Source organism: Lepidochelys kempii, chromosome 27 (genome assembly GCF_965140265.1).
Source record: "Lepidochelys kempii isolate rLepKem1 chromosome 27, rLepKem1.hap2, whole genome shotgun sequence".
Taxonomy (NCBI): domain Eukaryota; kingdom Metazoa; phylum Chordata; order Testudines; family Cheloniidae; genus Lepidochelys; species Lepidochelys kempii.
Window position 1 is genome coordinate 4,734,730 of NC_133282.1, and position 27,229 is coordinate 4,761,958.

Here is a 27,229-nt window from a genome sequence, read left to right on the forward strand (position 1 = left end):
TGTTTTTTTCACACGTGATCCGGTTGGAGAGCCGCTGAGTGGAGGTCAACCGACTTCTCATGCACTCAGCTGAGGCGATGAACAGTTGCAAGGACTTTCTGAACAGCTTGGTCCACTCGAGGTAGAAACCCAGAGCCCATCACACATCGAGCGTGTGGAGACGGCGCTCCTCACTGGACGGGTGGGGCTTGAGGCAGAGAACTGGCAGAAAAATGTCCTAATCCATGTGATAGGCGGAGATCACCTTCAGGAGGAGCGCAGGGTGTGGGTGTCCTTATGAAAAAACTGTGTATGGAGGCTTGGAGGTCAGGGCCCTGAGCTCCGAGACCCACCTGGCCAACATGATAGTGTTAGGGGGCTTATTCCTTCACCCACTTACTTCCCTGGTCCTTCTCGCATCAACAGAGAGCAACAATACCCGAAGTCCAAAGGTGCAAACAATTCGATGTTTATTGGGGTGAACTTCCAGCAAGCATGATTCCAGTTTCCTTCCTTAGTATCCTCCTTCCCAGCTCTGACACCACAGAGCCTTACACCTGTGTCCCTGTTCCGATTCCTGCCCTTAGCCAAGCATGATTCCAACTTCCTTACCCCCATTCCCTGTTCCCATCTCCCCCTTTAGCAAAACATGATTCCAATTTTCTTACCCCCATTCCCTGTTCCCATCTCACACACCCACATGCCCACCCCCACCCACACCCCTTAAGGTTAACCTGTCCCCCTTATTTTCAGGCTTAACTTGTTTTTTTTTTTTTTCACCTCCCTTTCCTGAAGGGCCATAATCTGAGTCTTCTAGTAGCTTGTTTGCTGACCGGATGTATTCATTATTTGCAGCTCCTTTGTGCCCATCAGCTAGGTAATTTGCATTTACACACAGAGGCTTACTAGCTTGCTTTTGGATCCAAAGCTGTTAGCAGCTCAGACACTGTCTTAAAAGGGAAGCATTTTACTTCCACCAGAGTTCTGATTACTTTCCACTTTCATCTCCTGCTCCAAAACACAGCGATCTGAAAAAGAAAGCACAACCTATTGTGGCTCCTTTTGGAGCCCTATTAGGATTTTAATGAAGTACCATGTTTTATTTGCATTTCTTTTACTCCTTTTCCAATATACACTGCACATGTCCTGGGAAAATGCAAATTCCTTCCATATAGTTTAACCTCCATAACATCATATTAGCCAAATTAATTTTACACAAGGTATAACTGCCTCCCCCATGCCCACAGAGTTTTCATGCAGAACCCACCAAAGCAACAATCTGATCCCCCAGAGCCATCCCAAGGCTCAGTGTTCCCATCATTCCTCCCCTTTTCCTTTTCTTTTACCTGTGCACACACACACACACAAAATTCTGTTTTGCCTAACATCCCTTGCACTGTAATTACTCTTTTTACACAACTGTACCCCGATTACACTTCCATCTTGTACAACTAGACACAACTAGGGGCAGCCAAGTTAAGTTCCAAAAGAAACCTCTTCCATCCTTTAGTGATTTTGATTACATTACCCAATAGTCAAATAATTTTGCTCGGATTCTCTCTCTGCCTGCTGCCTGCAGCAGTCCCTTATAGACCATTTCTGTGGGAAAAGGGCCCATTTTCCCTCAGAATAGCTATAAAGGCTTCTGGGGACAGAAGCGTAGTGGTGGTAGTAGCCACTCTACCTGACCCCCTTGGATAATTTAATTACCAAGCTTCCATCCAATGTAACTGCACAGAGTTGCACATACAGTTACTTATATATAACTGGGTTTTATCATTAAACAAAAACTTCCTTCTTGACATCTCACATAAGTATACAAAGTACCCTCCATTAAAACTTCAGAAAAACAAAAGAGTGTGGAAAGGCAGGTTGCACTTTGAAACTTTTTTTTTTTTTTTCCTCCACTCCCCTAGGACCAAGTCTCAGATCCAGTCTCTAAAGGTGGTCTGTTAACTCTGCTTTTGACCTTAAACCCTTTTGTGCCAAATCATCTTTCACTATCCCTAACTAATTTACAACCCTTCAGCAGCCCTTGCTGAAGCAGCACCAAACTTGAAAGATTACTGGCAGCTTCCCATAATGCTGCCCTTACTTCAAACCTCTCAAGCAGACTGAAGTGCCTCTTTTCCCTGGGAGGCATTCAGTCCCCATGGGCAGGGACCTTCTTCCCCTACCCATATACCAAGGAGGGTGGGCTCCTCAGCCACCCCCCATACCTCTGGGTCCCCTAACACTTCCTCCATTTCCTTTTTAATCTTATCCCAGGTTGACCCCTGTACCTGGTATGGGCCCTGGTCCTCCCTTATCCATTTATCCAAAAAATCCTTTACCCTGGCTTGCCAGAACCCGCAACTACCATCACGAGAGTTCGCGATACCCCCTCCAAGCAGCTGCGCGGACTGTTGGGGAGGGGGACTTACAGGCTGCCACTCACCTATCCAATGCGATGCATCCGAGTCACCGGCACCAAGATGTTAGGGGGCTTATTCCTTCACCCACTTACTTCCCTGGTCCTTCTCGCATGAACAGAGAGCAACAATACCCGAAGTCCAAAGGTGCAAACAATTCGATGTTTATTGGGGTGAACTTCCAGCAAGCATGATTCCAGTTTCCTTCCTTAGTATCCTCCTTCCCAGCTCTGACACCACAAAGCCTTACACCTGTGTCCCTGTTCCCATTCCTGCCCTTAGCCAAACATGATTCCAACTTCCTTACCCCCATTCCCTGTTCCCATCTCCCCCTTTAGCAAAACATGATTCAAATTTTCTTACCCCCATTCCCTGTTCCCATCTCCCCCTTTAGCAAAACATGATTCCAATTTTCTTACCCCCATTCCCTGTTCCCATCTCACACACCCACATGCCCACCCCCACCCACACCCCAGTCACTTCCTCATTGACTACAGATTATATAGTAAAACTTGAGTTCTGCTTAGCTATACCTTAACCAATCATTTTCCTGAAATTTAACTAACCAATCCTAACATATTGTAACATGATTATGTAACCAATTATATCCCACCACCTCAATTAGTTTACACCCAGCAAAATTAATTATACAGCAGACAGGAACAATCACAGAACCAGACAGAGATTATACAGACAAACAACAGCAAAGTAGGAACTATAATGACAAAACAATACAGAAGTGAGGATTTCACATCCCAGCTATTGATAAGTGAGTTCTTGCCAGACAGGATGCTATCAAACTAAGTTTCCTTTTACATTTTCTAGGCACTTCCCTTTCTCTGGAGGTGATAGGAATACAATCCTGTCCTGATAGTGCCTAACAGCCCAATAGCACCTTATTTCAATGTGACTAGTTTGGAATGTGAGGATGTGACCGTTCGCTTCCCAGCTTATGGCTGCCTCTGCTGCTTAGCCAAAGGCCTTAGCCTAAGAACAGGGCCTCAGACTGTCACAGTAAGAGAAGGACCTTACACCAGCAGACAGTGATTTTGATTCTTTCTTTTATAGCTCTATCACTAGCCAAGTGATAAGAATACACCTAAATTCTTAGAGTATAGGCCTTTACAGACAGGCCTGAATATCTATATCCTAACAGATAGCAACCAGGAAGGCCACCTTCCATGAGAGGTGGGACCAGGAGCACGTGGCTAGTGGTTCAAACGGGAGCACCGTGAGACAGGCCAATACCAGGTTCAGGTCCCACTGTGGGACTGAGGGCCTAGCATATGGAAACAGACAGTCCAACCCCTTGAGGAACCGCCCAGTCATAGCATGGGAGAATACCGTGAGACCCTGCACCAAAGGATGGAAGGCTGATATAGCCACCAGGTGCACCTTGACTGATGAGGGCGCCAGGCCCTGAGCTCTAATGTGGAGAAGGTAGTCAAGGATAAGCTGGATCGGGGCAGCCACCGGGGAAACACCCTCTTCATCCGCCCATCTGGAGAACCAGGACCACTTTGCCAAGTAGGCACAGAGAGTGGAGGGCCGCCTACTTTCTAGGAGGATGCGTTGAACCCCTTCTGAACATGTCCTTTCCTCCCTACCTAACCATTAAGCAACCACGCCGTGAGGTGGAGAGCCACTAGGTTGGGGTGGAGAAGGCGGCCCCGGTCCTGGGAGAGCAGGTCCGCGCAGAACAGCAACAGCCATGGCGGAGCAACCGCCAGGCCCATGAGGGTCCCATCCCAATATTGCCTGGGCCATGCCAGGGCAATCAGTAGGACCCGGGCCTTTCCCGTCTTTACTTTTTCCACGACCTTGCTGATCAGTGGGAATGGGGGGAAGGCATAGAGAAACTGGCCTGACCAGGACAGGAGGAAAGCACGGAGATAGCACCCTTTCCCAGTCCCCCCTGGAGCAGAACCTTTAGGCAGATGTCGTGGGCTATACAGAAATCCCACAGCCTGAGGGCTTCGCTGCAGAGGAGTGGGCTCCGCCTTGCCTGTTGATACAGAACATCAAGGCTGTGTTCTCTGTGAGGACCCTGACCACCCTGTCCTCCAGGTGCAAGCAGAAGGCCACGCATGCGAGCCATACCACCCGGAGTTCCTTGACTTTTATGTGTAGGGTCAGATCTTGAGCCAACCACAGACCTTGGGTCGGAATGTTCCCCACATGGGCCCCCCAACCCAGGTTCAATGCATCGGACACCAATTCCAGAGACAAGGCCCTGTCCCTGAATGGGACCCCTTGGAGCATGTTGCTTGGGGCAGACCACCACTGTACGGAGGCAATCACCAAGTCGGCTATGGTGAGGACTTTGTCCATCCCGTCCCTGGCCTGGGAGAACTCCAAGGCCAACCAGAGGTGGAGGGGCCTCATCTGGAGTCTGGCGTGACGGACCACATACGTGCACACCGACATGTGACCCAAGAGCTGGAGGCACACTCTGGCTGTTGTCACCGGGAACCTTGTGACCATGTCAATGAGCCCCTTCAGGGTCTCGAACCTCTCCGGTGGGAGGGAGGCTCTGGCCAACGAGGCATCCAGGAGCACCCCGATAAACTCTAAGCACTGAACCGGAACTAACGTGGACTTGGTGTTCATAGAATATCAGGGTTGGAAAGGACTTCAAGAGGTCATTTAGTCCAACCCCCTGCTCAAAGCAGGGCCAATCCCCAATTTCTGCCCCAGATCCCTAAATGGCTCCCTCAAGGATTGAACTCACAACCCTGGGTTTAGCAGGCCAATGCTCAAACCACTGAGCTATTCCTCCCCCTTCATCCACTTCATAGTCCATTATAGTCCACTTTATAGTCCATTCATCCAGCCCATACTACTTTAACTCGCTGGCAAGAATACTGTGGGAGACCGTATCCAAAGCTTTGCTGAAGTCAAGGAACACTTCCACTGCTTTCCCCTCATCCACAGAGCCCGTTATCTTGTCATTGAAGACAATCAGGTTAGTCAGGCATGACTTGCCCTTGGTGAATCCATGCTGACTGTTCCTGATCACTTTCCTCTCTTCTAAGTGCTTCAGAATTGATTCCTTGAGGACCTGCTCCATGATTTTTCCAGGGACTGAAGTGAGGCTGACTGGCCTGTAGTTCCCCAGAGCCTCCTCCTTCCCTTTTTTAAAGATGGGCACTACATTAGCTTTTTTCCAGTCGTCTGGGACTTCCCCCAATCGCCATGAGTTTTCAAAGATAACGGCCAACGGCTCTGCAATCACATTCGCCAACTCCTTTAGCACCCTCGGATGCAGCGCATCCAGCCCCATGGACTTGTGCTCATCCAGCTTTTTTAAATAGTCCTGAACTACTACTTTCTCCACAGAGGGCTGGTCACCTCCTCCCCATGCTGTGCTGCCCAGTGCAGCAGTCTGGGAGCTGACCTTGTTCGTGAAGACAGAGGCAAAAAAAGCACTGAGTACATTAGCTTTTTCCACATCCTTGGTCACTAGGTTGCCTCCCTCATTCAGTAAGGGGTCCACACTTTCCTTGACTTTCTTCAGGTATGTTAGCAACAAGAAGAACCCTTTCTTGTTACTTTTAATATCTGTTGCTAGCTGTAACTCCAAGTGTGATTTGGCCTTCCTGATTTCACTCCTGCATGCCTCAGCAATACTTTTATACTCATCCCTGGTCATTTGTCCAATCTTCCACTTCCTGTAAGCTTCTTTTTTGTGTTTAAGATCAGCAAGGATTTCACTGTTAAGCCAAGCTGGTCGTCTGCCATATTTACTATTCTTTCTGCGCATCGGGATGGTTTGTCCCTGTAACCTCAATAAGGCTTCTTTAAAATACAGCCAGCTCTCCTGGACTTCTTTCCTCCTCATGTTATTCTCCCAGGGGATCTTGCCCATCAGTTCCCTGAGGGAAGTCAAAGTCTGCTTTTCTGAAGTCCAGGGTCTGTATTCTCCTTCCTTGTGTCAGGATCCTGAACTCAACCATCTCATGGTCACTGCCTCCCAGGTTCCCATCCACTTTTGCTTCCCCTATTAATTCTTCCCAGTTTGTGAGCACAGGTCAAGAAGAGCTCCGCCCCTTGTTGGTTCCTCCAGCACTTGCACCAGGAAATATTTACCAACAGGATGCATGTGGTAAACTGCATGTGGACAGGATGCATGTGGTAAACTGTGGACAGGATGTGGACAGGATGTGGATGTGGACAGGATGTGGTAAACATGTGGACAGGATGCATGTGGTAAACTGCATGTGGACAGGAGGAGCGTCACGTGATCCCTCACCTGCAACCGGGAGCTGCCCTTGACCAGCCAATCATCCAGATAGGGACAAATCCGGACCCCCACCCCAGCACCTGAGGTAGGCCGCTACCACCGACATACATTTTGTAAATACTCTGGGGGCAGTGGATAGGCCAAACAGGAGGATCATAAATTGGTAGTGATTCTGCCCCATCACAAAATGGAGGAAGCGTCTGTGCCCCTCAAATATATGAATGTGGAAGTACACGTCCTGCAGATCGAGGGCAGCATACCAGTCCCCAGGATCCAGGGAGGGGATAATGGAGGCCAGGGAGACCATGCAGAACTTGAGCTGCACCATGTACTGGTTCAGACCTCGCAGGTCCAGGATGGCCCTGAGCCCGCCTTTGGGATAAGGAAATAGTAGGAGTAGAACCCCTTGCCTTTGAACTTCCCAGGCACCACTTCCACGGCTCCTAGGCCCAGGAGCCGCCCCACCACCTGCTTGAGCAGAGCTTCGTGAGAGGATTCCTTCAGGAGGGACGGGGGATGGTTGGGTGGGGGGGAAATAAACTGGAGGGTGTAGCCCTAGTAGATTGTGTTGAGGACCCTTTGGTCCGAGGTCAGCCGCGACCACTCCGGGAGGAATGCACACAACTGATTGGAGAAGGGGAGCTTTATTGAAGGTGGATCCCTGATGAGGACTGGCAGGGCGCCCCCGAGCATTCCGTCAAGAACGCCTTGGAGTACCCATGTTGGGGAGCAGAGCGAGACTGCCTCTGAGGGCGCCTTTTATAGTCCCGTGACTTCTTATAGGCAGCCTCATATTTCAGGTGGGTGGCCTGAGCAGGAGTCTGCTGTGGCTTGAACTTAGATTTAGCCAGAGCATAGAGACCCAGAGTCTGGAGGGTCATGCGGGAGTCCTTCATGCCATGCAGCTTTGTATCCGTTTGTTCCGCAAACAGAGCTTTGGCATCAAACAGGAGATCCTGCATGGCAGTCTGCGCCTCACTGGATAGCCCGGAGAGCTGGAGCCATGACGCCCTTCTCATGGGCACCACGGAGGAGCTTCCAGCACCGGTGCACATGGCGAGCATGCACACCTATTGTGGAATACACATGAGCAATCACTCGAAGAAGTACAGTTTTCTCTTATTTACGCGCTTTCAAGTTTTTGGACTGGTGGACCGTGTCCTGATGCAGCATTTTCTGTTACTAAACAAGTTGTTTGTCTGTTAACTTCCTAGTCTTTCTATACAGGTTTGGTGTACCTAGGTGGGTAGCTAGAGGAGTTGCACCTACCTGAGAATTAGAGGAAGAAACTGGCTGCTCAGGCTGCTCCTGGGTGGACTGACCAGCTGAATGTTATATTGTCACTGCAAAATACAGCATGTTACCCACTTGATGCATTTTTTTTTTCATCTAGTCTGACAGTGTTGCCTAGTGCAGAGAGCACTGGACTGGGACTCAGGAGACGCGGCTTCTATTCCCAGCTTGGCCACTAGCTTGCTGGGGGACTTTGGGCAAGTCACTTCACCTCCTTGTATCTCAGTTTCTCCTTCTTCAAGAGGTTACTCGTGCAGGAATTCTGCACCCAAAATAATAAAAATTCTGCATATATTTTAAAATTCTGCAAATATTATTTATCAAAATAACACTATGTAATCATGCCAGTTTCAATTATTTTGGTACTTTATTTCAAAATGCCTGTCAGCAAGTATGTCTAACAATATAGAGACACAAAATTTCCCCCAGGAGTTAAAGAAATACCTATGACAACCCAGTTCCTTTTTCTCTGCCCCCTCCCAGAGCCCAGTTGGGTGGTGAGGGGAGGGCAGACACCCACAATCCCTCCCCCAAACCCCAGTCACGGACCCCCCCAGCCAATACACCCAAACCTGCTACCCCTCAGAGCCCAGCCATGGGGCCCTCCCTAACCCAGATACCTGTGCCCCTCCCCCTCCCAGAGCCCAGCCATGCCCCCCTGCCGAGACAGCCGCCCATCTACCCCTCTGAGCCCAGGAATCCAGAGGGAGAAAGAGCCTGTTGCTTGGTCCCAGGATTGTGTGGAGTTTCCTGCATGTTACCATCTCTTTCCCTCAGGGCATGCGGAGAACTGCAGCTCCCAGGAACTCTCCCCATCCCCCTGGCAGTGTCATCTATACGCGAGCTGGGCTCTGCTGGGTCCAGCGGCCCCTAATGGCAGCGAGAAGCACATTTCTGTGGGGGAAAAGGACTTTCTGTGCCCAAAACATTGATTTCTACAAAATTCTGCATTGCACAGTGGTGCAGAATTCCCCCAGGAGTAAAGATGTGGATAGAGATGCTTACCTTCTTTGTGAAGCACTTTAAGATCTACTGATGAAAAGCACTATATAAGAGCTAGGTATTACTTATAAAAATGAATCATTAACCAGACAAATGCTAACTATGTATAAATGACATTGCAGCAGCTGTCACATACAGTAGAACCTCAGAGTTACATAAATCAGATTTATGACCTGACCAGTCAACCACTGTATGCAATCCACTGGAAACCAAAGTATGCAATCATCCAGCAGCAGAGCCAAAAAAACCAAATACAGTACAATACTGTCTTAAACGTAAACTACTAAAAAAAGAAAGATAAGAAAACTTTCTGTGCTTGTTTCATTTAAATTAATTTGGTAAAAGCAGCATTTTTCTTCTGCACAGCTGTATTCAAAGCTGTATTAAGTCAATGTTCAGTTGTAAACTTTTGAAAGAACCATAACGTTTTGTTCAGTGTTACGGACAACCTCCATTCCCGAGATGTTCATAACTCTAAGGTTCTATTGTACAGGGCAATGAATGAAACACACTATTTCAGATTTATTGCAAAAGGAGTCCAAAAAAAGAGAGATGCTACAGTGAATTTTAAAAATGGCATTGTTATTCTCTGTATCAACCAATTTTTCACCAAACCACCAAAACCTGCCACTTAAAAAATGAAGCCTAGAACAAATTTTCTTTTGCCATTTTTGTATGACTTTTGCAAAATAAAGGTTTTTAACTCCTGTTAAACTGAGCTCTTTTCCCCAACCTTAACTATGCTGTCATGACCAGCTCCATCATGTGACCTCTAGTATCTGTTAAGTCTGTCCACTGACTGATGTCATAGTCCAATATTCAGGTAATTAGTCATCTTCAACCACTGAAGTTAAAGAAAATAGGTCTTCACCATCAATGTAGGATCAGGTATTTGCCTGTGTAGCTTATCCAGATATTTATCTAAACACAGCAAAGTACCAGTATTCATATAGAAGAGGGTCTGAAAAGGTTCTATTATTTGACATTTTTAAAAAAAGAATCACTGTTTTAAAAAGTCCTTTTAATTCAAACTATTGCAAGCCCCTCTGAAAGAGCATTAGTTGGTATATCAATCTCTATGAAGCCTGACAATACTTAAGCTTAAAATGTCTACCAAAGAATTTACTAACAAAGTAATGAGACAATCTCTGCTAAAGTGAAATTCATTTGAATGAAGGTGGCTGTGATTATGTTGGTTTCTTTTCAGTTGTTTAGAGTACAAAAATCTACCAAAGAATTTTAAAAGAAACATGCAAATATACCTGATCAAGAGACTGAACTGCACATGTGAACACATGTGGAATAAGTATTAATCTAAAATGTTGGAGAAATGAATAACTGATGGATTGTAGGTAGTACATAAAAACATTCAGTATTAAGGGGTTCAAACATAGCCTAAGTTAGAAGTAACTAAAAGTGAACATCCCATAGCTGCTTGATGGCTTAAGTGAAATTACTGTTTCAATACCTAACGGAGAGATGTCCACATCACAAAAATATCATGCATTGGAATTCTGATTGTCTCACACTAGAATAACCAAGAAGTGAAATGACAGCATCTAAACTAATTACTAGAAACAGTCCCACCAGGTCAGAAATAAAGCATACTGGCACGCTTACATTGCAGCTACCCAGGCTAGTACCAGTTTTACACATACAGCTAATTCACATATTAAAAAGCTGAACAGTGCAGTGCATTTGTCTTTCAGCCACTGAAGACATCCTTTGGGAAATGTCCTTGTATGCACTGAAGCTGATATGGTTTCCATTCCACCCACATCTGGCTTTCTTGGGAACTAAATTGAGCACAACCTGCCTGCGTTAACCAGTGACCCTGAACAGAAATAGTCCTGGCAGAAGCCAGAATTACGACAGAGTGGAACCAGTCCAAATATAAGCCCAGAACAAACCCACCATTTCAAGTTAGTGAGAGTGTAACCAGACAGAATGGAAAAACTATTCCCAGTTTGAGATAAGCATATGCCACAAGCACAAAGACAACTCTACTGCCATCTAAATACCCTTCTGCAAAGACTACAAGGAGCTCTACACAGCAGCTGGAAGGATACTGCAACTTCCAAAACTTGCCACTGGATCATCTTGAGATCATACCATAAAGTTATCTATATGGCTGTTGATATCACTACTGGAGGAATCAGACAAAGGATAAAAGCCAGAGAAGAAGCTATCAGTCCTTAGTTTATGATAAAGAATATTTACAGGACCAAAGGAAAAACTGTGTTTAATGTATAAAATATACAAACTAAATATTTAATACAGATTTTCTCTACGTTCAGAATTACCTAAAGTAGTGTTTCTACTGTGGCTATACTAAATACAGACCACAAAATACTCAGTCTGAGAAACTTATCTGTAATTTTTATAATGAATATGTTACTTGTTTTATACATTGAGAAAATTAAGCACTTTCAATGTAATAGACAAAATGGGTACTCTTCAGCCTATAGCAGGAGTCCAGGGCTGGCCTAACCATGAGGCAAACTGAGGTGGCCGCCTCAGGTGCCAGACTTTTGGGGGAGGGGGGGCCACTAGGACCCAGAGTGTAGTAAATTGTGTCTGCTGCTGATGTATCTGTATTCTCTCTGCTCTAGATGCACAGAGATGGTGGAGTGCTGTGCTGGAGGAAGGAGGGCACAAGAGACATAAGAGGCAAGCAAGAGAAAAGGTGAGAGGGAACAACAGAAAGCAGCAGGAGCTGCAGGGAGAGAGAGGAGGAGGAGCCTCTTATGTACCTCTCTAGCACCCCCAGGACCCTGGACTGATTAACATCAGCTGCTCAGGGAGCTTCGTTTCCTGCTGCTTCCTTGAACCCAACTGAGGAGAACAGGCAGTCAACTGAAGGAGTAGGACCCAGGTAGGCCCTTAAGATGCTGATATCTTCCCTCACTCAGGCCCTGCTATCTTATTTGTCCCCTTCAACTGAGTGTTGAGAGCCACTATAGCTGACACAGAACAGCAGTCATGAGTGAAAGAAGAAAACGCCCCTCTGGCGCAGCATTCAGAAAAAGAAAGAAAGCAAAAAAGCTTTTCTATCTAAGCAGGAAGGAGCTCTCCTGAGATACATAGACACAAACGGTGAGCCTTCCGGCCCCAGGGAGGATGTGAGTAGTGAGGAAATGCCTGACCTTCCAGTTAGTCAGAGTGCAGGTGACCTGGCAGCTACTGCAGCATCCATATCTCCATCTCAAATGGATGTAACCATGCACATTCCTGAAGAAAAGTGTAGATCAGAGAAGAGTGTGGTGGAGGTGCAAGAAACAGCTGCTGCTGAGTTTAGTTCCTTAAGTCTAGATGATCCAGGACTGTGGACCCACTTGAGCAGTAGCCTGAGGGACTTCCTTGTTCTGCATGGGCCACAGCAAATGAAAAACTTTGTGTTGCCCAAAGACAATGAAAATAGAAGTTTTCATCCAACACATTACTGGTGTGAAATCCCCAATGGTGACAAAGTGGAGAGGCCATGGCTTATGTACTCAAAAACCCAAAATGCTACATACTGTTTTTGTTGCAAACTCTTCCAGTCTAACGTTCCAGCCACATTTGGGTTCTACAGGAACAAAGGACTGGAAAAATCTGGCTAGAAATCTGGCAAGCCATGTGAAGGCAGCAAATCACCAGAGAGCATTCCATAGGTGGAAAGATGAGACTAAGGTTAAAGGCCACCACAGATGATCAGCATCAAGAGAAGATGGCATCAGAGTCTCTTTACTGGCAAAATGTTCTGAAAAGGCTCATTGCCATTGTGAGAATGCTTGCTACCCAAAGCCTAGCACTGTGTGGTACTTCAGATCAGCTGTATGTACCAAACAATGGAAAATTCCTTAAAATTATGGAGCTGATAGCGGAGTTTGATGCTGTATTCCAGGAGCATCTAAGAGTCACTACCCAAGAAATGTACACGCACCGCTACCTTGGAAAAACAATTCAAAATGAGATCATACAGTTACTGGAAACAAATATCAAACTGAAGATTGTGGCAGATTTGAAGTCAGCAAATTACTACTCTGCTATTCTGGACTGCACACCTGACATCAGCCATACGAAACAAATGACTTTAATGGTGCGTTTTGTAACAGAACCTAGTGAAAATGTCCCTGCAATTGGTGACTGTCAGAGAGCATTTTCTAGAATTTATTGACATTGATGATACTACAGGAGCTGATATGACAAATGTGCTTCTTAAAAAGCTGGAAGAGATGGGAATTGCGATAGCTGACATGCGAGGTCAGGGCTACGATAATGGTACCAACATGAGGGGAAAGAACAGAGGAGCGCAGATACGGATCCGAGAGTTAAACCCTCAAGCTTTTTTTGTCCCATGCAGTTCTCATTCATTGAGCTTGGTAGTCAGTGATGCAGCATCACCTTCTAGTGAGGCTGCTGAATATTTTTTAATGTAATTCAAAGCATCTATGTATTTTTCTCTGCATCAACTCATTGATGGCAAATTTTGAAGCAACATCTGTGAACATCACGTGATACTGAAACCACTGAGTGCCACACAATGGGAATGTCGAGTGGAGACAATAAAGCCTATCAAACACCAAATTGGGAAGATGGATAATGCCACAGTTGCCATTATAGAGGATAACACTATGACAGGAATAGTTTGTGGGAGAACAGTGGCAGAGGGAAATGGAATCACCAGAAACATACATAACTTCAAATTTCTGCCTGGCTTAGCGTTGTGGCATGACATACTGTTTGAAATAAATGTTGTAAGCAAGAGACTCCAAGGTGTTGACCTTAATATATTTGGAGCAATAAAACAACTGGACAAAGCAAAGTCATATAGTCTTACCAGTCAGATGAGGGATTTCAAAACGTTCTGAAGAATGCACAGAAGTTGGCAGAGGAACTTCACACTGAAGCTATTTTCCCACCCATTCAAGAATACAAGAGGCACCGAAGACTACGACATTTTGGTTACGAGGCACGGGATAATCCCATAAGAGACCCCAAACAACAATTCAAAGTTGAATTCTTTAACCAGGTGCTAGATTGTATTAACTCAATACAGTCAGTTGAAGAACGTTTCATGTAGCTCAAGGAACACAGCAGTATATTTGGGATGTTGTATGATATTCCAAAACTCCTCACTATACTTGAAGACCTATACCAGCAATGCAGGGCACTAGAAACAGTGTTGACACATGATGACATGCGCGATATTAATTCGAGTGATTTAGATGATGAACTGAAAGCCCTTTCAAGACACATTTCAGCAGGATCAACTCCAAAAGCTGTTCTGGAATATATGTGCACAAATAAGATGACCACCCTCTTTCCAAATGCTTTTGTTGTTCTGCACATACTTCTAACACTTCCTGTAACAGTTGCCAGTGGAGAACGCAACTTCTCCAAGCTAAAGTTAATAAAAACACATCTACACTCCACAATGACACAAGAGAGGCTTGTTGGCCTTGCAACCATCTCAATAGAGCATGAGCCTGCCCAGACTGTGGACCTTCAGCAGGAAGCAGTTCAAATCTTTGCAACCAAGAAGGCAAGGAAGGCACCACTTTGATTATTCAAACAGATAAAAGTGCCAGTGTTTACTATGCAGATAAGAAAAGTTACATTTGCTGTTCAGGAGTTTGAAAGTTAAGTGTTAGTTAACATTTTTGAACAAGGCATTTTAAGTTGTTAGTTCTCCTTTATTGGGGTAGGTAGCAGAGCAGTACCATGAGAAGAGTAGAACAGGAAGAAGGCAGAATTGAGACCTTCCAAAGTTTTGGTCCAAGTGAGGGGGTATGGAGGCGTCATTGGAGCTCCCCACCTCAGGTGACAAAATGTCGTGGGCCGGCCCTGCAGGAGTCTATGTTAGTATTACATACAAAAAATTCCATAAAATATGTAGATTGCAAAGTCAAGCACTAAAAATTAGGAAATGCCAGATTTAAGCTGCCTGTGCACTACTGTATATATTAATTCTACCTCCACATCCATCCATCCTCTCAAACTTTTGAGAAGTGTGATGAAGTTAATGCCTATCTTTTTGTGTTATATGCCTTATGCTTATAAGTTCAAAATACTTATGCTTCCAGGTGGAAGTTTGCATTGCAAGTGCTCTAAACACAAATAATAGAGCATGTGATCCACTACCTATGGTGATTTCCAGGTCCCTCAACCATGGTTTCCCGAACATGCCAGTGGTTCGGGTGATAGGTGTTGGCATTGACCTCAGAATCTGCAAGCCCAGGGCGACTACCACCAGCAGCAGTAAGGTAAGGGGGGGTGGGCTTCTTGTGTTTTCTCGTGGCTGCAAGCACCCCTCTTCCTGGAGCCGCCTCAGACAAAGACCACAATTTGGGAGGCCTAACACTGGTCCCTGGTCTCAAAGTACCATCCATATTGCTGAGGAGAAGAGACATTGTCCACCTGCGCTCCCAACACTGATTTCCCACGAGTTCCAGCCTAAGTTCCCTGCAAGCTGCATGGCCACGCAGCAATCTATTTAGTGGCATGCAGGCACTCAGGGAACCCATCCGGGGACCTGCTGCGGCCGGGGGAGGGGCACCCCTCCCCAGGCTCCAACCTAGCCCGGCCCCTAACCTGCCACAGCCAGGGCAGCTCCCCGGCCCTAACTATGCTGCAGCCCGGATCCAGTCGCAACTGGGGCAGCCGCGGGTGGCCAGACCCAGACCCAGCCAGCCTGGACCCAGACGCAGTGCCCCTCCCTGGACCCAGCTCCGGCCCGGATCTGCTGGGGCCAGGGAAGGAGCGCCTATCCTGCGGCCCCAGCCCCGGAGCTGCCGCAGCAGGGAGAGGCACCTCTCCGCCACAGCCAAGGTGCTGATGCAGGCAGAGAGAGCTGCGGGGAGTCCTCTCTCCCCATCATAGCCTTGGAGCACCCTCCTGCACCGCAAACCCCATCCCTGGCCCCACCCCAGAGCCCACACTTCCAGCCGAAGCCCTCCCCTCCCCTCCACCCCAACCCTCATCCCCAGCCCCACCCCAGAGCCCGCATCCCCACCACATTAATTTTGTTATGTGCACTGATATGAAGGTGAGGCGTCACACATCACCTCCACCTTGGTGCACATAACAAAATTCATTCCACACATGGGTGGGAAAAATTAGAGGGAACACTGGTTGCAGCACAAGGCCTGTTGCCCATGCCTCCGGGCCATACTCACCGTAACTGGAACAGCAAACCGGTTCATTGAATGGCTAGGGATTCTGATTATGTTCTGGCTTGCACTTGAGTGTAATAACAGGAGGAATTTTTAAATAGCAACCTTGTACTAGACCCCGGGTATGCACTGACAATGGTTGCCTTGTGCTTGCTTCCTTCAGCACATCCTCCACACTGGCAGACAGGCTGCCGCAGATTAGAAGATGGAAAAAGAGACTCCGTGATGACATGTTCAGCGAGATAATGAACACCTCCAGGACAGTTGATATGGAGTTCAGAGCCTGGAGGATTTAATTGTCTGAAAAACTGGACATAGAGAGCAAGAGAGCATCCCAAGAGCACAAGTGTACCACGCAGGATGAGATGCTGCAGATTATGAAGGACCAGACAGACATGTTGAGGCATCTCGTTGAACTTCAAGAAAAACAGCTTGCTAGACTCCCTCTGCAGCCCCCGCAGAACAGCCTGCAAACATCGCCCTATTCCCAATCATTCCCGGAGGTGTGCGGGAAAATGCCGTATCCCTTCCACTCAACACCAGAAGAGGGTACTAAGAACAAAGCTATTTGAAGAGCTTTGATGGACAAGTCTTCTGTGCTTTCCCAGAAAAGCTGACTTGGTTTTTCCCCTCCCAGTTTTATCATATCATTTGCCCCAGGTTAAATTATTTTCTTGTTCTTTCAGTTTCTTCATGTTTGTGCAATAAAAGTCAATGTTTTGAGAATGAAATACTCTATTTATTCCAAGCATGAGGTTTTTGGTGGGAGCGGGAGGTACAGGGAAACTGATGCAACAGAGGGGATGGTATGCGAAGGCACAATGCAAACAAATGGTGCACATTACTGTGGCTCATTACTGAACTGGGTTTTCAAAGCCTCCCAGAGACACAGAGCTCCTCGCTGGGCTCAAAGTTTTATTGCCCCGGTATCTGGCTGCTCAAAATTAGCTGCTACCTCCATGGCCCACCCTTACGGAAACTTCTCTCCCTTTGACTCACAGATAGGAGCACACAGCAGGCTGAGAGAAAAATGGGGATATTGCTTTCACTGAGCTCTAACCTAGTAAGCAGTTTGCCTGCTGTGTGCTCTCTGCCTGCAGTTTGCTTACTAGGTTAGACCTAGTAAATGTCCAGAGCACATTCCACCACCATTCTGCACTTGCTCAGCCTACTGTTGAACCACTCCTTACTGCTGTCTGGGTGGCCAGTGTATGGCTTCATGAGCCATGGGAGCAAGGGGGAGGCTGGGTCTCCCAGGATCACTATAGGCATTTCAACATCATCAGTGGTTATTCTGTGATCTAGAAAGAAAGTCCCTGATTGTAGCTTTCTTAACAGACCTGTGTTCCTAAAGACGTGCGCATCATGCACCTTTCCTGATCATCCCAAACTGATGTCAGTGAAATGCTCCCTGTGATCCACCAGTGCTTGCAACACCTGTGAAAAGTATTCCTTTTGGTATAGTACTCTTTGGCAAGGTGGTCTGGTGCCAAGATAGGAATGTGTGTGATATCTATCACCCCACTGCAGTTAGGGAACCCCATCGCAGTAAAACCACCCACTATGTTCTGCACGTTGCCTAGAGACACTACCCTTCTTAGCAAAAGTAAATTAACGGCCCTGCACACTTGGATCACAAGAGCTCCCATGACAGATTTACCAACTCCAAATTGATTCCCCACTGACTGCTAGCAGTCTGGCATTTCAAGCTTCCACAGAACAATCACCAATCGCATCTTCACTGTCAGAGCAAGTCTCATTTTAGTGTTGCTGTGCATCAGGTCTGGGGAAAGCTCTGCATACAGTTCCTGGAAAGCGGCCTTCCACATCTGAAAGTTCTGCAGCCACTGCTCATCATCCCATAGCTGCATAACGATGCAATCCCACCAGTCAGTGCTTGTTTCCCAGGACCAGAAATGGCACTCCACTGTGCTCAGCTGCTGCACAACTACCAGCAGCAACCAGAACCTGTTTCATTCTATGGCTTGCAACAGGACTGCTTGAATGACATCGCAAAGTTCCGCGGGGTCCAGGGCTATCAGGCACTGGCATACACACAGCTAAGCCAGGCTTTCGAAAAAAGGCATGAAAAAGTATGGGTTGTTTGCCATTGATATCAAAGTAAGGAGGGAGGGGAGGGAGGAAACTGCATCATGGGAGTTCTAAGCCATGTTCCCATTTCCCCGCCCCCAGACAATGTTTTGGACCCATGAGGCATTGCAAGCCTTTCCCAAAACCCCTTGTAACTAGTTGCAGTGTGGGATAGCTATCCAAGGTACACTGCTCTATGCATCAATGCAAGTGGTGCTAGTAAAGATGCATTCCACCAACACGAGTGCGGTGTGAACATGCCCGACCAACTTAACTACTGCAGCAACTGGATGCCAACTTAAATTAAGCTGACCTAACTTTTTAGTGAAGACATGCCCATAGTCTCTGCCAATCTTACCTAGAGGAAAATTCCTTCCCGACCCCAAACATGACAATCAGTTAGACCGTGAGCATGTGGGCAAGACCCAGCACCCAGATATCTGGAAAAGAATTCTCTGTAGAAACTCAGATCCCTCCCCATCTAGCATGCCATCACTGCTATTATTTGATACCATATTATAACATATAATTTTATTAATGGATAGAGATAAGAGGCATTGATTAAATTTTAAGAAACTATGTGGAAAATTAAAAGTTATCTATAGTAGTATATAACAGACTCCAACAATCTGAGGAATTGTCATTGCCAAGTGACCATAAATAGTACTGCAAATATTTCAGACATTGTCTATTTTAAATAGAAATGTAATCAGTGAAAAATATATGTACTCATCAATAAAGTTAAGGTCTTTGTTCTATATTAAATAAAGTTACACATTACATTTGCTTAACATAGCAACTGAAAGTGAAAATGTTTAAAGTGAAGCCTAACAAAATATTGAAAGGCCCAAATGACCAATGGGCTTGGTCCACTCTTTATTTGTATTTGCAGACAGCCAGTGTAACACACAAAGCTATCTACAACTAAGGGGAAGGGAATGACCAAGTTCTGATACAGAAGGATGTACAACTGTTTTGTGTTTTACTAATAGTTACTAAAACTACTGGTATTGAGCCAAACAGTAAAATGGCCTAGTAGACAGAGCACTGGACTGGGCCTCAGGATATCTGGGTTTCTATTCCCAGCTCTGCTACTGACTTTCTGGATGATCTTCAGCAAATCACTTCACCTTTCCTTTACCTCCTTTGTGAAGTGCTTTGAAATACTATTATCTAACCACCTTTATTTTGTCATCTTTGGCCTCTTATTTGCTTTAAATTCTATTTTTTTCTAATAAAAGTTATAAATTAAATTTTTTTCTCCAGTTTGTACTTTAGCTAAGGAACAGAGATTTTATCTCAAGAATTGTGAGTAATTTAGCAGAGATAATAGCTTAACTAACATTACTTAACCTGAATGTGTTTTATAATGTTTCTTTCTCCGGGATCATGTATTAAAGACTATAACACATAAGGATTTATGGTTGCAAAGGCAAACTCAAATCTGACATTTCCTAACTTTTGTGTGCTGGATTTTGCAATTTAAATAAAGTTCTTTTAATATAGTTTTTGTATGTAAATTCTAGGATTTTTTTTAAAGTAAAAAATAAATATGTATAATTGTAACCACCACTACATCAGGTGTTCACAAGGTTGGAACACTGAACCTTAGGCAGGACATCACAGACAGCTACCACTTGTGCTCCAGCACTTACTATGTTAGCTGACGGAGCAGGTGGGCTGCAGGGTGGTAGGTGCATATGGAGCACTACCATGTCCCAGGGTCCAGAAGGGAGGGCTAAGGCGGTCCCATGAGTCTCACTGGCAAGTTCCAGAGACAACAACCAGGTCAGAAGCAAATCTCCCTCAAACGGATCGGAAGGGGTAAGGTGCATTCCTACCGAGATGCTGTCTCTGGACTCCATTCAGGGGCAATTTTTCATATCACCTTCTGGTGAGGTGTGACAAATCTGAAATGTCTCCCACTATTCCCCTTGGTGCTAAAAGGAGCTCTCCCTAACTTCCACATATTCTCTTCCTGACAATCCTAGAGGGTCTTTGCTACTCTGCTCCTCCCACAGTCTAATTTTGGGTCCTCCTCCAATAAACCCAGTGCTTCTGCAGTTACTTAGTTTAATTCTGTTATTGCTTGGGAAAGGTTCACTGCTGCCAGCAGGATTCTTACCAGCTGCATTAACATCAAAGGTCCCCTCAATTCATTCTGCTGCTGCTTGAGGAAACTTTCAGAGTAGCAGCTGTGTTAGTCTGTATTCGCAAAAAGAAAAGGGGGGCTTGTGGCACCTTAGAGACTAACCAATGAAAGCTCATGCTCAAATAAATTGGTTAGTCTCTAAGGTGCCACAAGTCCTCCTGTTCTTTTCGAGGAAAGTTGTGAGCAGCAGCAGCAAATGTGAGTTTAATGCCAGCAAGCCGAGGACTTCAGTTTGATACGATTTGCCCACAGAAAGGCAGTGGTGTGTAACAGATGGGAGCAGCAGCTCAGGAGTCAGGAATTTCCTTGTTTTCATCCTGGCTCTGACACAGGCTTGCTGTGACTCTGAGCAAGTCATAACCGCTCTCCGTTCCTGCCATCTGCGGCACGGGCTCATCGCTGCCTCCCATCCAGGATCACCCAACAGCAGGTTGCATTTGTAAACGCTGAGGAAAACCAACGCACTCACAAACCCAGAGCTAAACCACACGCCGAGTCCACGCATTCGCCAGGGCAGCCGAGCACGGGGACACGCGGTCTGCGCGGGCCAGACCGCGCACTTGCCCAGACAGGCTCACGGGGACACCAGAAGCGACGGAAATGGGCGCTGCTCGTGGGCCACCAGCGGCGGGAACGAGGTGGGACCTGGCCCGACCAAGCCCGCGCCGCCGCGGCGAAGTGACCTGCGAGGCGGGGCGCTGCCGGGACCCGGGACCCCGCGCCGCCGCCGGAGACCGAGGGGCCGCCCGGGACGGCGCGCGGGAGGAGGGAGGCACCGAGGCCGGCCCGGGGGGCGGGGCCGGCCCGGGGGGGTCCTGTCCCCCCGCCCAGAGGCGCCCCCGCCGGCGGTTGGGGGGCAGCCCCGGACGGCTGCCGGGGCGTGCGGTGATGCGCGGGGCAGCCCGGCCTCAGCGCACGGCGGGGTCCCCCGGCTCCGCGCCCCTGCGCGGGGCAACGCAGCGCGGGCGGGAGACCCGCGGGCCGGGCCGGGCCCCCCCCACGGCGGCCCGCCCCAGGCCCCCCCCACGGCGGCCCGCCCCACTCACCGCAGCCGCAGGTTGGCCATGAACTCAGGCATGGAGACCGAGTCCAGCAGCACGAAGTCCGCCTTGCCGAACTCCGGGCTCTCCAGCTCCGCCATGGCGCCGGGCTCGCGGCGCGGCTCCCGAGCCTCGCCTCAGCCCCGCCGAGCGCCCGCCCCGCCTCACCTGGGGCGCGCGGAGCCGCCAGGAGCGGGCGGGGCCTGCCCGGGGTGGAGCCGGGCGCGCGGCCCCGCCCCGCCTTCCCCGCCAAGAGCCGGCAGCGCCCCCTGCCGGCCGCGGCTCCGCCCCGGCTCCTGCGCGCCCGGCCGGGGGGCGCTGACCGCGTCCCACGCTGGACCCCGGGGGACCCCATCCGCAGGGCTCACACTGGGGGGCTGCACCCCGCAGCCCCGGGGGACCCCATCCCCAGGGCTCACACTGGGGGGCTGCACCCCGCAGCCCCGGGGGAACTGCATCCCCAGGGCTCACACTGGGGGGCTGCATCCCGCAACCCCGGGGGGACCCCAACCCCAGGGCTTACTTTGGGGGGGCTGGATCTCGCAGCCCCGGGGGGACCCCATCCCCAGGGCTCACACTGGGGGGCTGCACCCCGCAGCCCCGGGGGAACTGCATCCCCAGGGCTCACACTGGGGGGCTGCACCCCGCAGCCCCGGGGGACCCCATCCCCAGGGCTCACACTGGGGGGCTGCATCCCGCAACCCCGGGGGGACCCCATCCCCAGGGCTCACACTGGGGGGCTGCACCCCGCAACCCCGGGGGGACCCCATACCCACGGCTCACTTTGGGGGGGCTGGATCTCGCAGCCCCGGGGGGACCCCATCCCCAGGGCTCACACTGGGGGGCTGCATCCCGCAACCCCGGGGGGACCCCATCCCCAGGGCTCACACTGGGGGGCTGCACCCCGCAACCCCGGGGGGACCCCATACCCACGGCTCACTTTGGGGGGGCTGGATCTCGCAGCCCCGGGGGGACCCCATCCCCAGGGCTCACACTGGGGGGCTGCATCCCGCAACCCCGGGGGGACCCGATACCCACGGCTCACTTTGGGGGGGCTGGACCTCGCAGCCCCGGGGGGACCCCATCCCCAGGGCTCACACTGGGGGGCTGCATCCCGCAACCCCGGGGGGACCCCATCCCCAGGGCTCACACTGGGGGGCTGCACCCCGCAGCCCCGGGGGAACTGCATCCCCAGGGCTCACACTGGGGGGCTGCATCCCGCAACCCCGGGGGAACTGCATCCCCAGGGCTCACACTGGGGGGCTGCATCCCGCAACCCCGGGGGGACCCCAACCCCAGGGCTCACACTGGGGGGCTGCACCCCGCAGCCCCGGGGGAACTGCATCCCCAGGGCTCACACTGGGGGGCTGGATCCCGCAACCCCGGGGGGACCCCATACCCACGGCTCACTTTGGGGGGGCTGGATCCCGCAGCCCCGGGGGGACCCCAACCCCAGGGCTTACTTTGGGGGGGCTGGATCCCGCAGCCCCGGGGGGACCCCATCCCCAGGGCTCACACTGGGGGGCTGCACCCCGCAGCCCCGGGGGAACTGCATCCCCAGGGCTCACACTGGGGGGCTGGATCCCGCAACCCCGGGGGGACCCCATCCCCAGGGCTCACTTTGGGGGGGGCTGCATCCCGCAGCCCTGGGGGGACCCCATCCCCAGGGCTCACTTTGGGGGGGCTGCATCCCGCAGCCCCGGGGGGACCCCATCCCCAGGGCTCACACTGTGAGGCTGCAACCCGCAGCCCCAGAGGGACCCCATCCCCAGGGCTCACACTGGGGGGCTGCACCCCGCAGCCCCGGGGGAACTGCATCCCCAGGGCTCACACTGGGGGGCTGGATCCCGCAACCCCGGGGGGACCCCATCCCCAGGGCTCACTTTGGGGGGGGCTGCATCCCGCAGCCCTGGGGGGACCCCATCCCCAGGGCTCACTTTGGGGGGGCTGCATCCTGCAGCCCCGGGGGGACCCCATCCCCAGGGCTCACACTGTGAGGCTGCAACCCGCAGCCCCAGAGGGACCCCATCCCCAGGGCTCACACTGGGGAGCTGCACCCCGCAGCCCCGGGGGGACCCCATCCCCAGGGCTCACTTTGGGGGGGACCCCATCCCCAGGGCTCACACTGGGGGGCTGCATCCCGCAGCCCTGGGGGAACCCCATCCCCAGCACCCTGCATTGCAGGGCTGGATCCCACAGCCCCTGAGGACCTCAGCACCCTGCGTCGGGGGGGAGGGCTGGATCCCGCAGGCCCAGGGAACCCCATCCCCAGGGCCCCACACTGGGGGACTGGATGTCACAGCCCTGAGGGACCCTGTCCCCAACACCCTGCATTGGGAGGCTGGATTCCACAGCCCCGGGGAAACCCCATTCCTGGGTCCCACATTAGGACCCTGGATTCCACAGCCACAGGGGACGCCATCCCCAGTACCCTGCATTGGGGGCTGGATCCCACAGCCTTGGAGGACCCCATCCCCAGCATTTTGCGGGGACATGGTTTTCTATGCTTGGAAACTCTCCCAAGCCTGCAAAAACTTATTTACTTACTTAAGATTATTCACGAGTAGTCCCATTGACTTCAGTGTGACCACTCATGTGAAAAGTTAAATGTGTGTAAATCTGATTTTGGCGCTACGGTCTCTTTAATTGAAATCAGGGTCTTTAGGATGGAATGTAATCTGCAGGTGACGTCAATGAGTCAAGAAAACAAGCTAACCTCTCTCATTGGTGTCTGTATTTGCTCTCTGCAGCTTTATTATAAGTAGTGCAGTTGCAGAGGTGGTCTGGCAGTGTGCTGGTGATATTAGCTGTACTGTATAGTTGTTGCCTTCCTTCCTTCCTTCCGGGTAAGGAGGGGTAGTTGCGCACAATGTCCTATTTGCAATTATTTTATGGTTATTTGATGGCTCTTATAGGTAGTATCTGAGTGTCTTCCCAGAGTGCAGTCAGTAACAGAACTAGCATTTGTTGGCTTGCTAAATATCTTAGTCTGTGGGATGAATTATAAAAAAAACCTATTAACTAGACACTGAAATATCTAAAAATACTAAATCTGGAGCTAAATTACTTGATTTAAGTTAGTCTTCCTTCTAAGGAGTGCTCTCCTCCCCTTTCCCAGCTGTACAATCTGCACTCTGAGGAGGATAGAGATGTTTTGAGCTATTCTGTCTATATGTAACAAGCTTGTAAATTCCATTCTTCTTTTTTGTGTTGATCTCTGCCTTGGTAGCAGAGATGCAGCTTTCTTCAGTTCCCTTTCTAAGGAAGAAGATAGACTATGCTAGGGGAGATCCTCTGTGTCTCAGGCTCTACAGTAGCAAGAGAAAGGAGGGCTATGCTACCTACATATATAAAGTCCTAAAGCAAGTAAGTCCTGGTTCTACAAGTGCTGCAATAAGAGCTTAAATATGAACATTTTATCTTTGAGCTTTGATAGCTGAAGGAGGAGGGAGAGCTTTGCCTGCCCCACATTTCTCGCAAAGTATTGCTGGTCTACATGTGCCACTCTTAATGCTCTGTGGAGGAGGCTGCTTCAGAGCAGGCTTAGCTAACGTTTTTATCTCTCCTTTCACAAGCTGCAGGAGCCTTGTCTTCACTAGGGCTCCAAATGCAGCTTACGGTGAAAGTCTTAAATTGCTGTGGCATAAGCAAGGTTTTTTGGCTAGGAATTCTTCTGACTTAAATAAATCTGTTAATATAAATTTATGCCCCTGACTATGGTTGGTTAGGAAGAGAGCCTCTTAAAGGCTAAGTTGCAGCCAGCTGGAGAAATGTAGAAGTGACTTCCATGTTTACCTGGCTATCTTAATCATTCTACCTATGACACACCCGAGTCCCTCTTTCTATAGGAGCAGGAGGCTATTACCAGGCACTTGGCTGCTGCTTTCCCTTAAAGATCTTAACCCTTGTGTCTGGGCCATATGTCACTGGCTTGTGTCTGTGGATTTGATGTTGCTGAGCAGTGCCTACCTACTTCTGGAGGCACACAATCAACACGTGGCAGTGGAGAGGACACTTTCTTGCTTAGCCTCTTTTTACTTGGCTGCTCAGAAGGCAGAGAGGCTCTGAAAATGCCTTCTGCTCTAGATGGTAAAACAGCTGGGACCAGCCCTGTTAATGACTCCTGCTCAGTATAAAGCACTTACCGTCTAGTGAGTCCTGTACAACCTTGTTGCAGCCTGCTGTCCTGATAGACCACTCTAAGAGCAGGTTTGTACTTGCACATCTAGACTCTACTTCTCCCCATTTGCTAAGCAACTTAAGCTGGGATTTGGCAAAATACTACCAGGCTTCTGGAGCAGTAACTTAAGCTTTGATGTATTACTACAGTGAGTACTCTACCCACAGCTGCACTTTTCTAACAAGCCTGGGTTAGAAATGTCATTGCCTGCGCAGCTGTTAGCCAGACAGATCTAATGGCATCCCCTGCTTTGGGGAGTGGGAGGAGTTGAGAGGTTTGACTGACTTCAAGTTGAGAACTCTAGTTTTGGTGGATCACCTGAGCTACTTGACTAATCTGTGACTTGCTTTTCAGCTCCTTCAAGAGCTGCTTTGTTAAAGGTGAATAGAGGTTGCTGGACTTTGCCTCTTACCCTTCCAGAACAAGGAAATCAAACTTAAACCTCACACCTTGACTTTCTGTTTCCTGGTCTAACTCCTCCCATGCAACCCTAACTCTGCCCATGTGGAGGTGGCAACAGGCACGGGGAAATGCAACAAACCCATAGCTTAGGAAACTTTCCACTTTCTGTGTGCACAGCATGGCAGGCTGTGAGACTTGCAACTACAATGCCCCAAGATCCCTGCTGATGGGCCCTGTCATGTGGGAGGTCTGACTGTGACTGCAGTGGTCCCCCATGGCTACTAAAAGCTATGAACTTTCTTGAAACTTGTTTCCCTGACAACTCTCTAAGACACATATCAGCATTATAGTGCTATGCTGATCTTGAGGGCAGTGACAGGAGGTGGGGGAATGGCAGCATGTGGTGTAGGCTTTCATGCACTTAAGTCTTGGTTTTGCACTTTGGAAGGGTGTAAGCCAGTGGTAAGCAATCTTAACTCACCTGTATGGAAGCTGTTTGAACTCCTGGCTTCTATGCATTAAGAGTCCCTGGTTCCTGATCTAACTAGATAACATAGGCTTTTTTAGGACTAGTGGTGTGTTGCTGAACTTGCCACTAAATTAGTGTACTTCTAAGCAAGTGACCTGACATTAATGCTTCTTCTCTGACAGGCTCATCAAGTCTCAGGGGTCTCCTGCTGGGTTACTGATGTCATAAATTCTCTGGATAAACCACAATTGTTTGGGAAAGTTGCATTAGAAGCTGCCAGGTTGTCTCTCCACAACAAGAGAAGCCTCATTACCTGCAGGGAGGTCCATGCTGCAATGAAGTTAGTGCTTCTGCATGAGCTCTCCAAGCAAGATAGGTGTGAGACCATCAAAGCTGTGATGAAGTCCACTAGCTGTAAATGAACTCTTATTAATATGTAATGGTTTTAATGCTTGTGATGGTTTAATGTATAATAAAGGATTTGTAACTATTGCTGCATTGTGAGGATCCGTTACTGAAATGCCTCTTTAGTTGAGGCAGAAAGCATCCTAGTGCACTGCATCTATAGCCCTATACATATCCGCAGGCTCCCAGAAAAACACACCTCTGGGTTGGTACTCTGGTTGTAAAGTACAGGAGGCGCTCTAAATCATACAAGTCTTAGGGCTCCTTTTCTCCTGAACCAGAAGAGGCTGCAGAGGTGCCATGTATACCTTCCATCTCTTTGCAGGTATCTGTGGTTGGTATGCTAACCAAATCAGTGCAGCTCTTGAGAGGCCACTTGTGCTCCCTTAGCCAGGAGGAAGTGGC

General features: G+C 49.2%; 1 protein-coding gene and 1 long non-coding RNA gene across 3 annotated transcripts in view; one reads left to right on the forward strand and one right to left on the reverse strand.

Moving 5' to 3' along the window:
• MYO1D (myosin ID) overlaps positions 1-21,550 on the reverse strand; it is a 356,217-nt gene extending 334,667 nt beyond the window's left edge. Inside the window, exon 1 of the mRNA XM_073326164.1 lies at positions 21,375-21,550. Coding sequence (XP_073182265.1) covers positions 21,375-21,469 — 95 coding nt within the window. The 5' untranslated portion in view covers positions 21,470-21,550. The remainder of the gene's footprint in view (positions 1-21,374) is intronic.
• LOC140904021 (uncharacterized) lies at positions 20,617-26,911 on the forward strand. Of its 2 annotated transcripts, none has more exons than XR_012156412.1 (3): positions 20,617-20,966; positions 24,598-24,734; positions 26,602-26,911. It is a non-coding gene; the product is annotated as an uncharacterized lncRNA (long non-coding RNA). The 2 variants fall into 2 exon arrangements; XR_012156413.1 differs by having other exon boundaries at positions 24,601-24,734.
• The last annotated feature ends 318 nt before the right edge of the window (positions 26,912-27,229 follow it).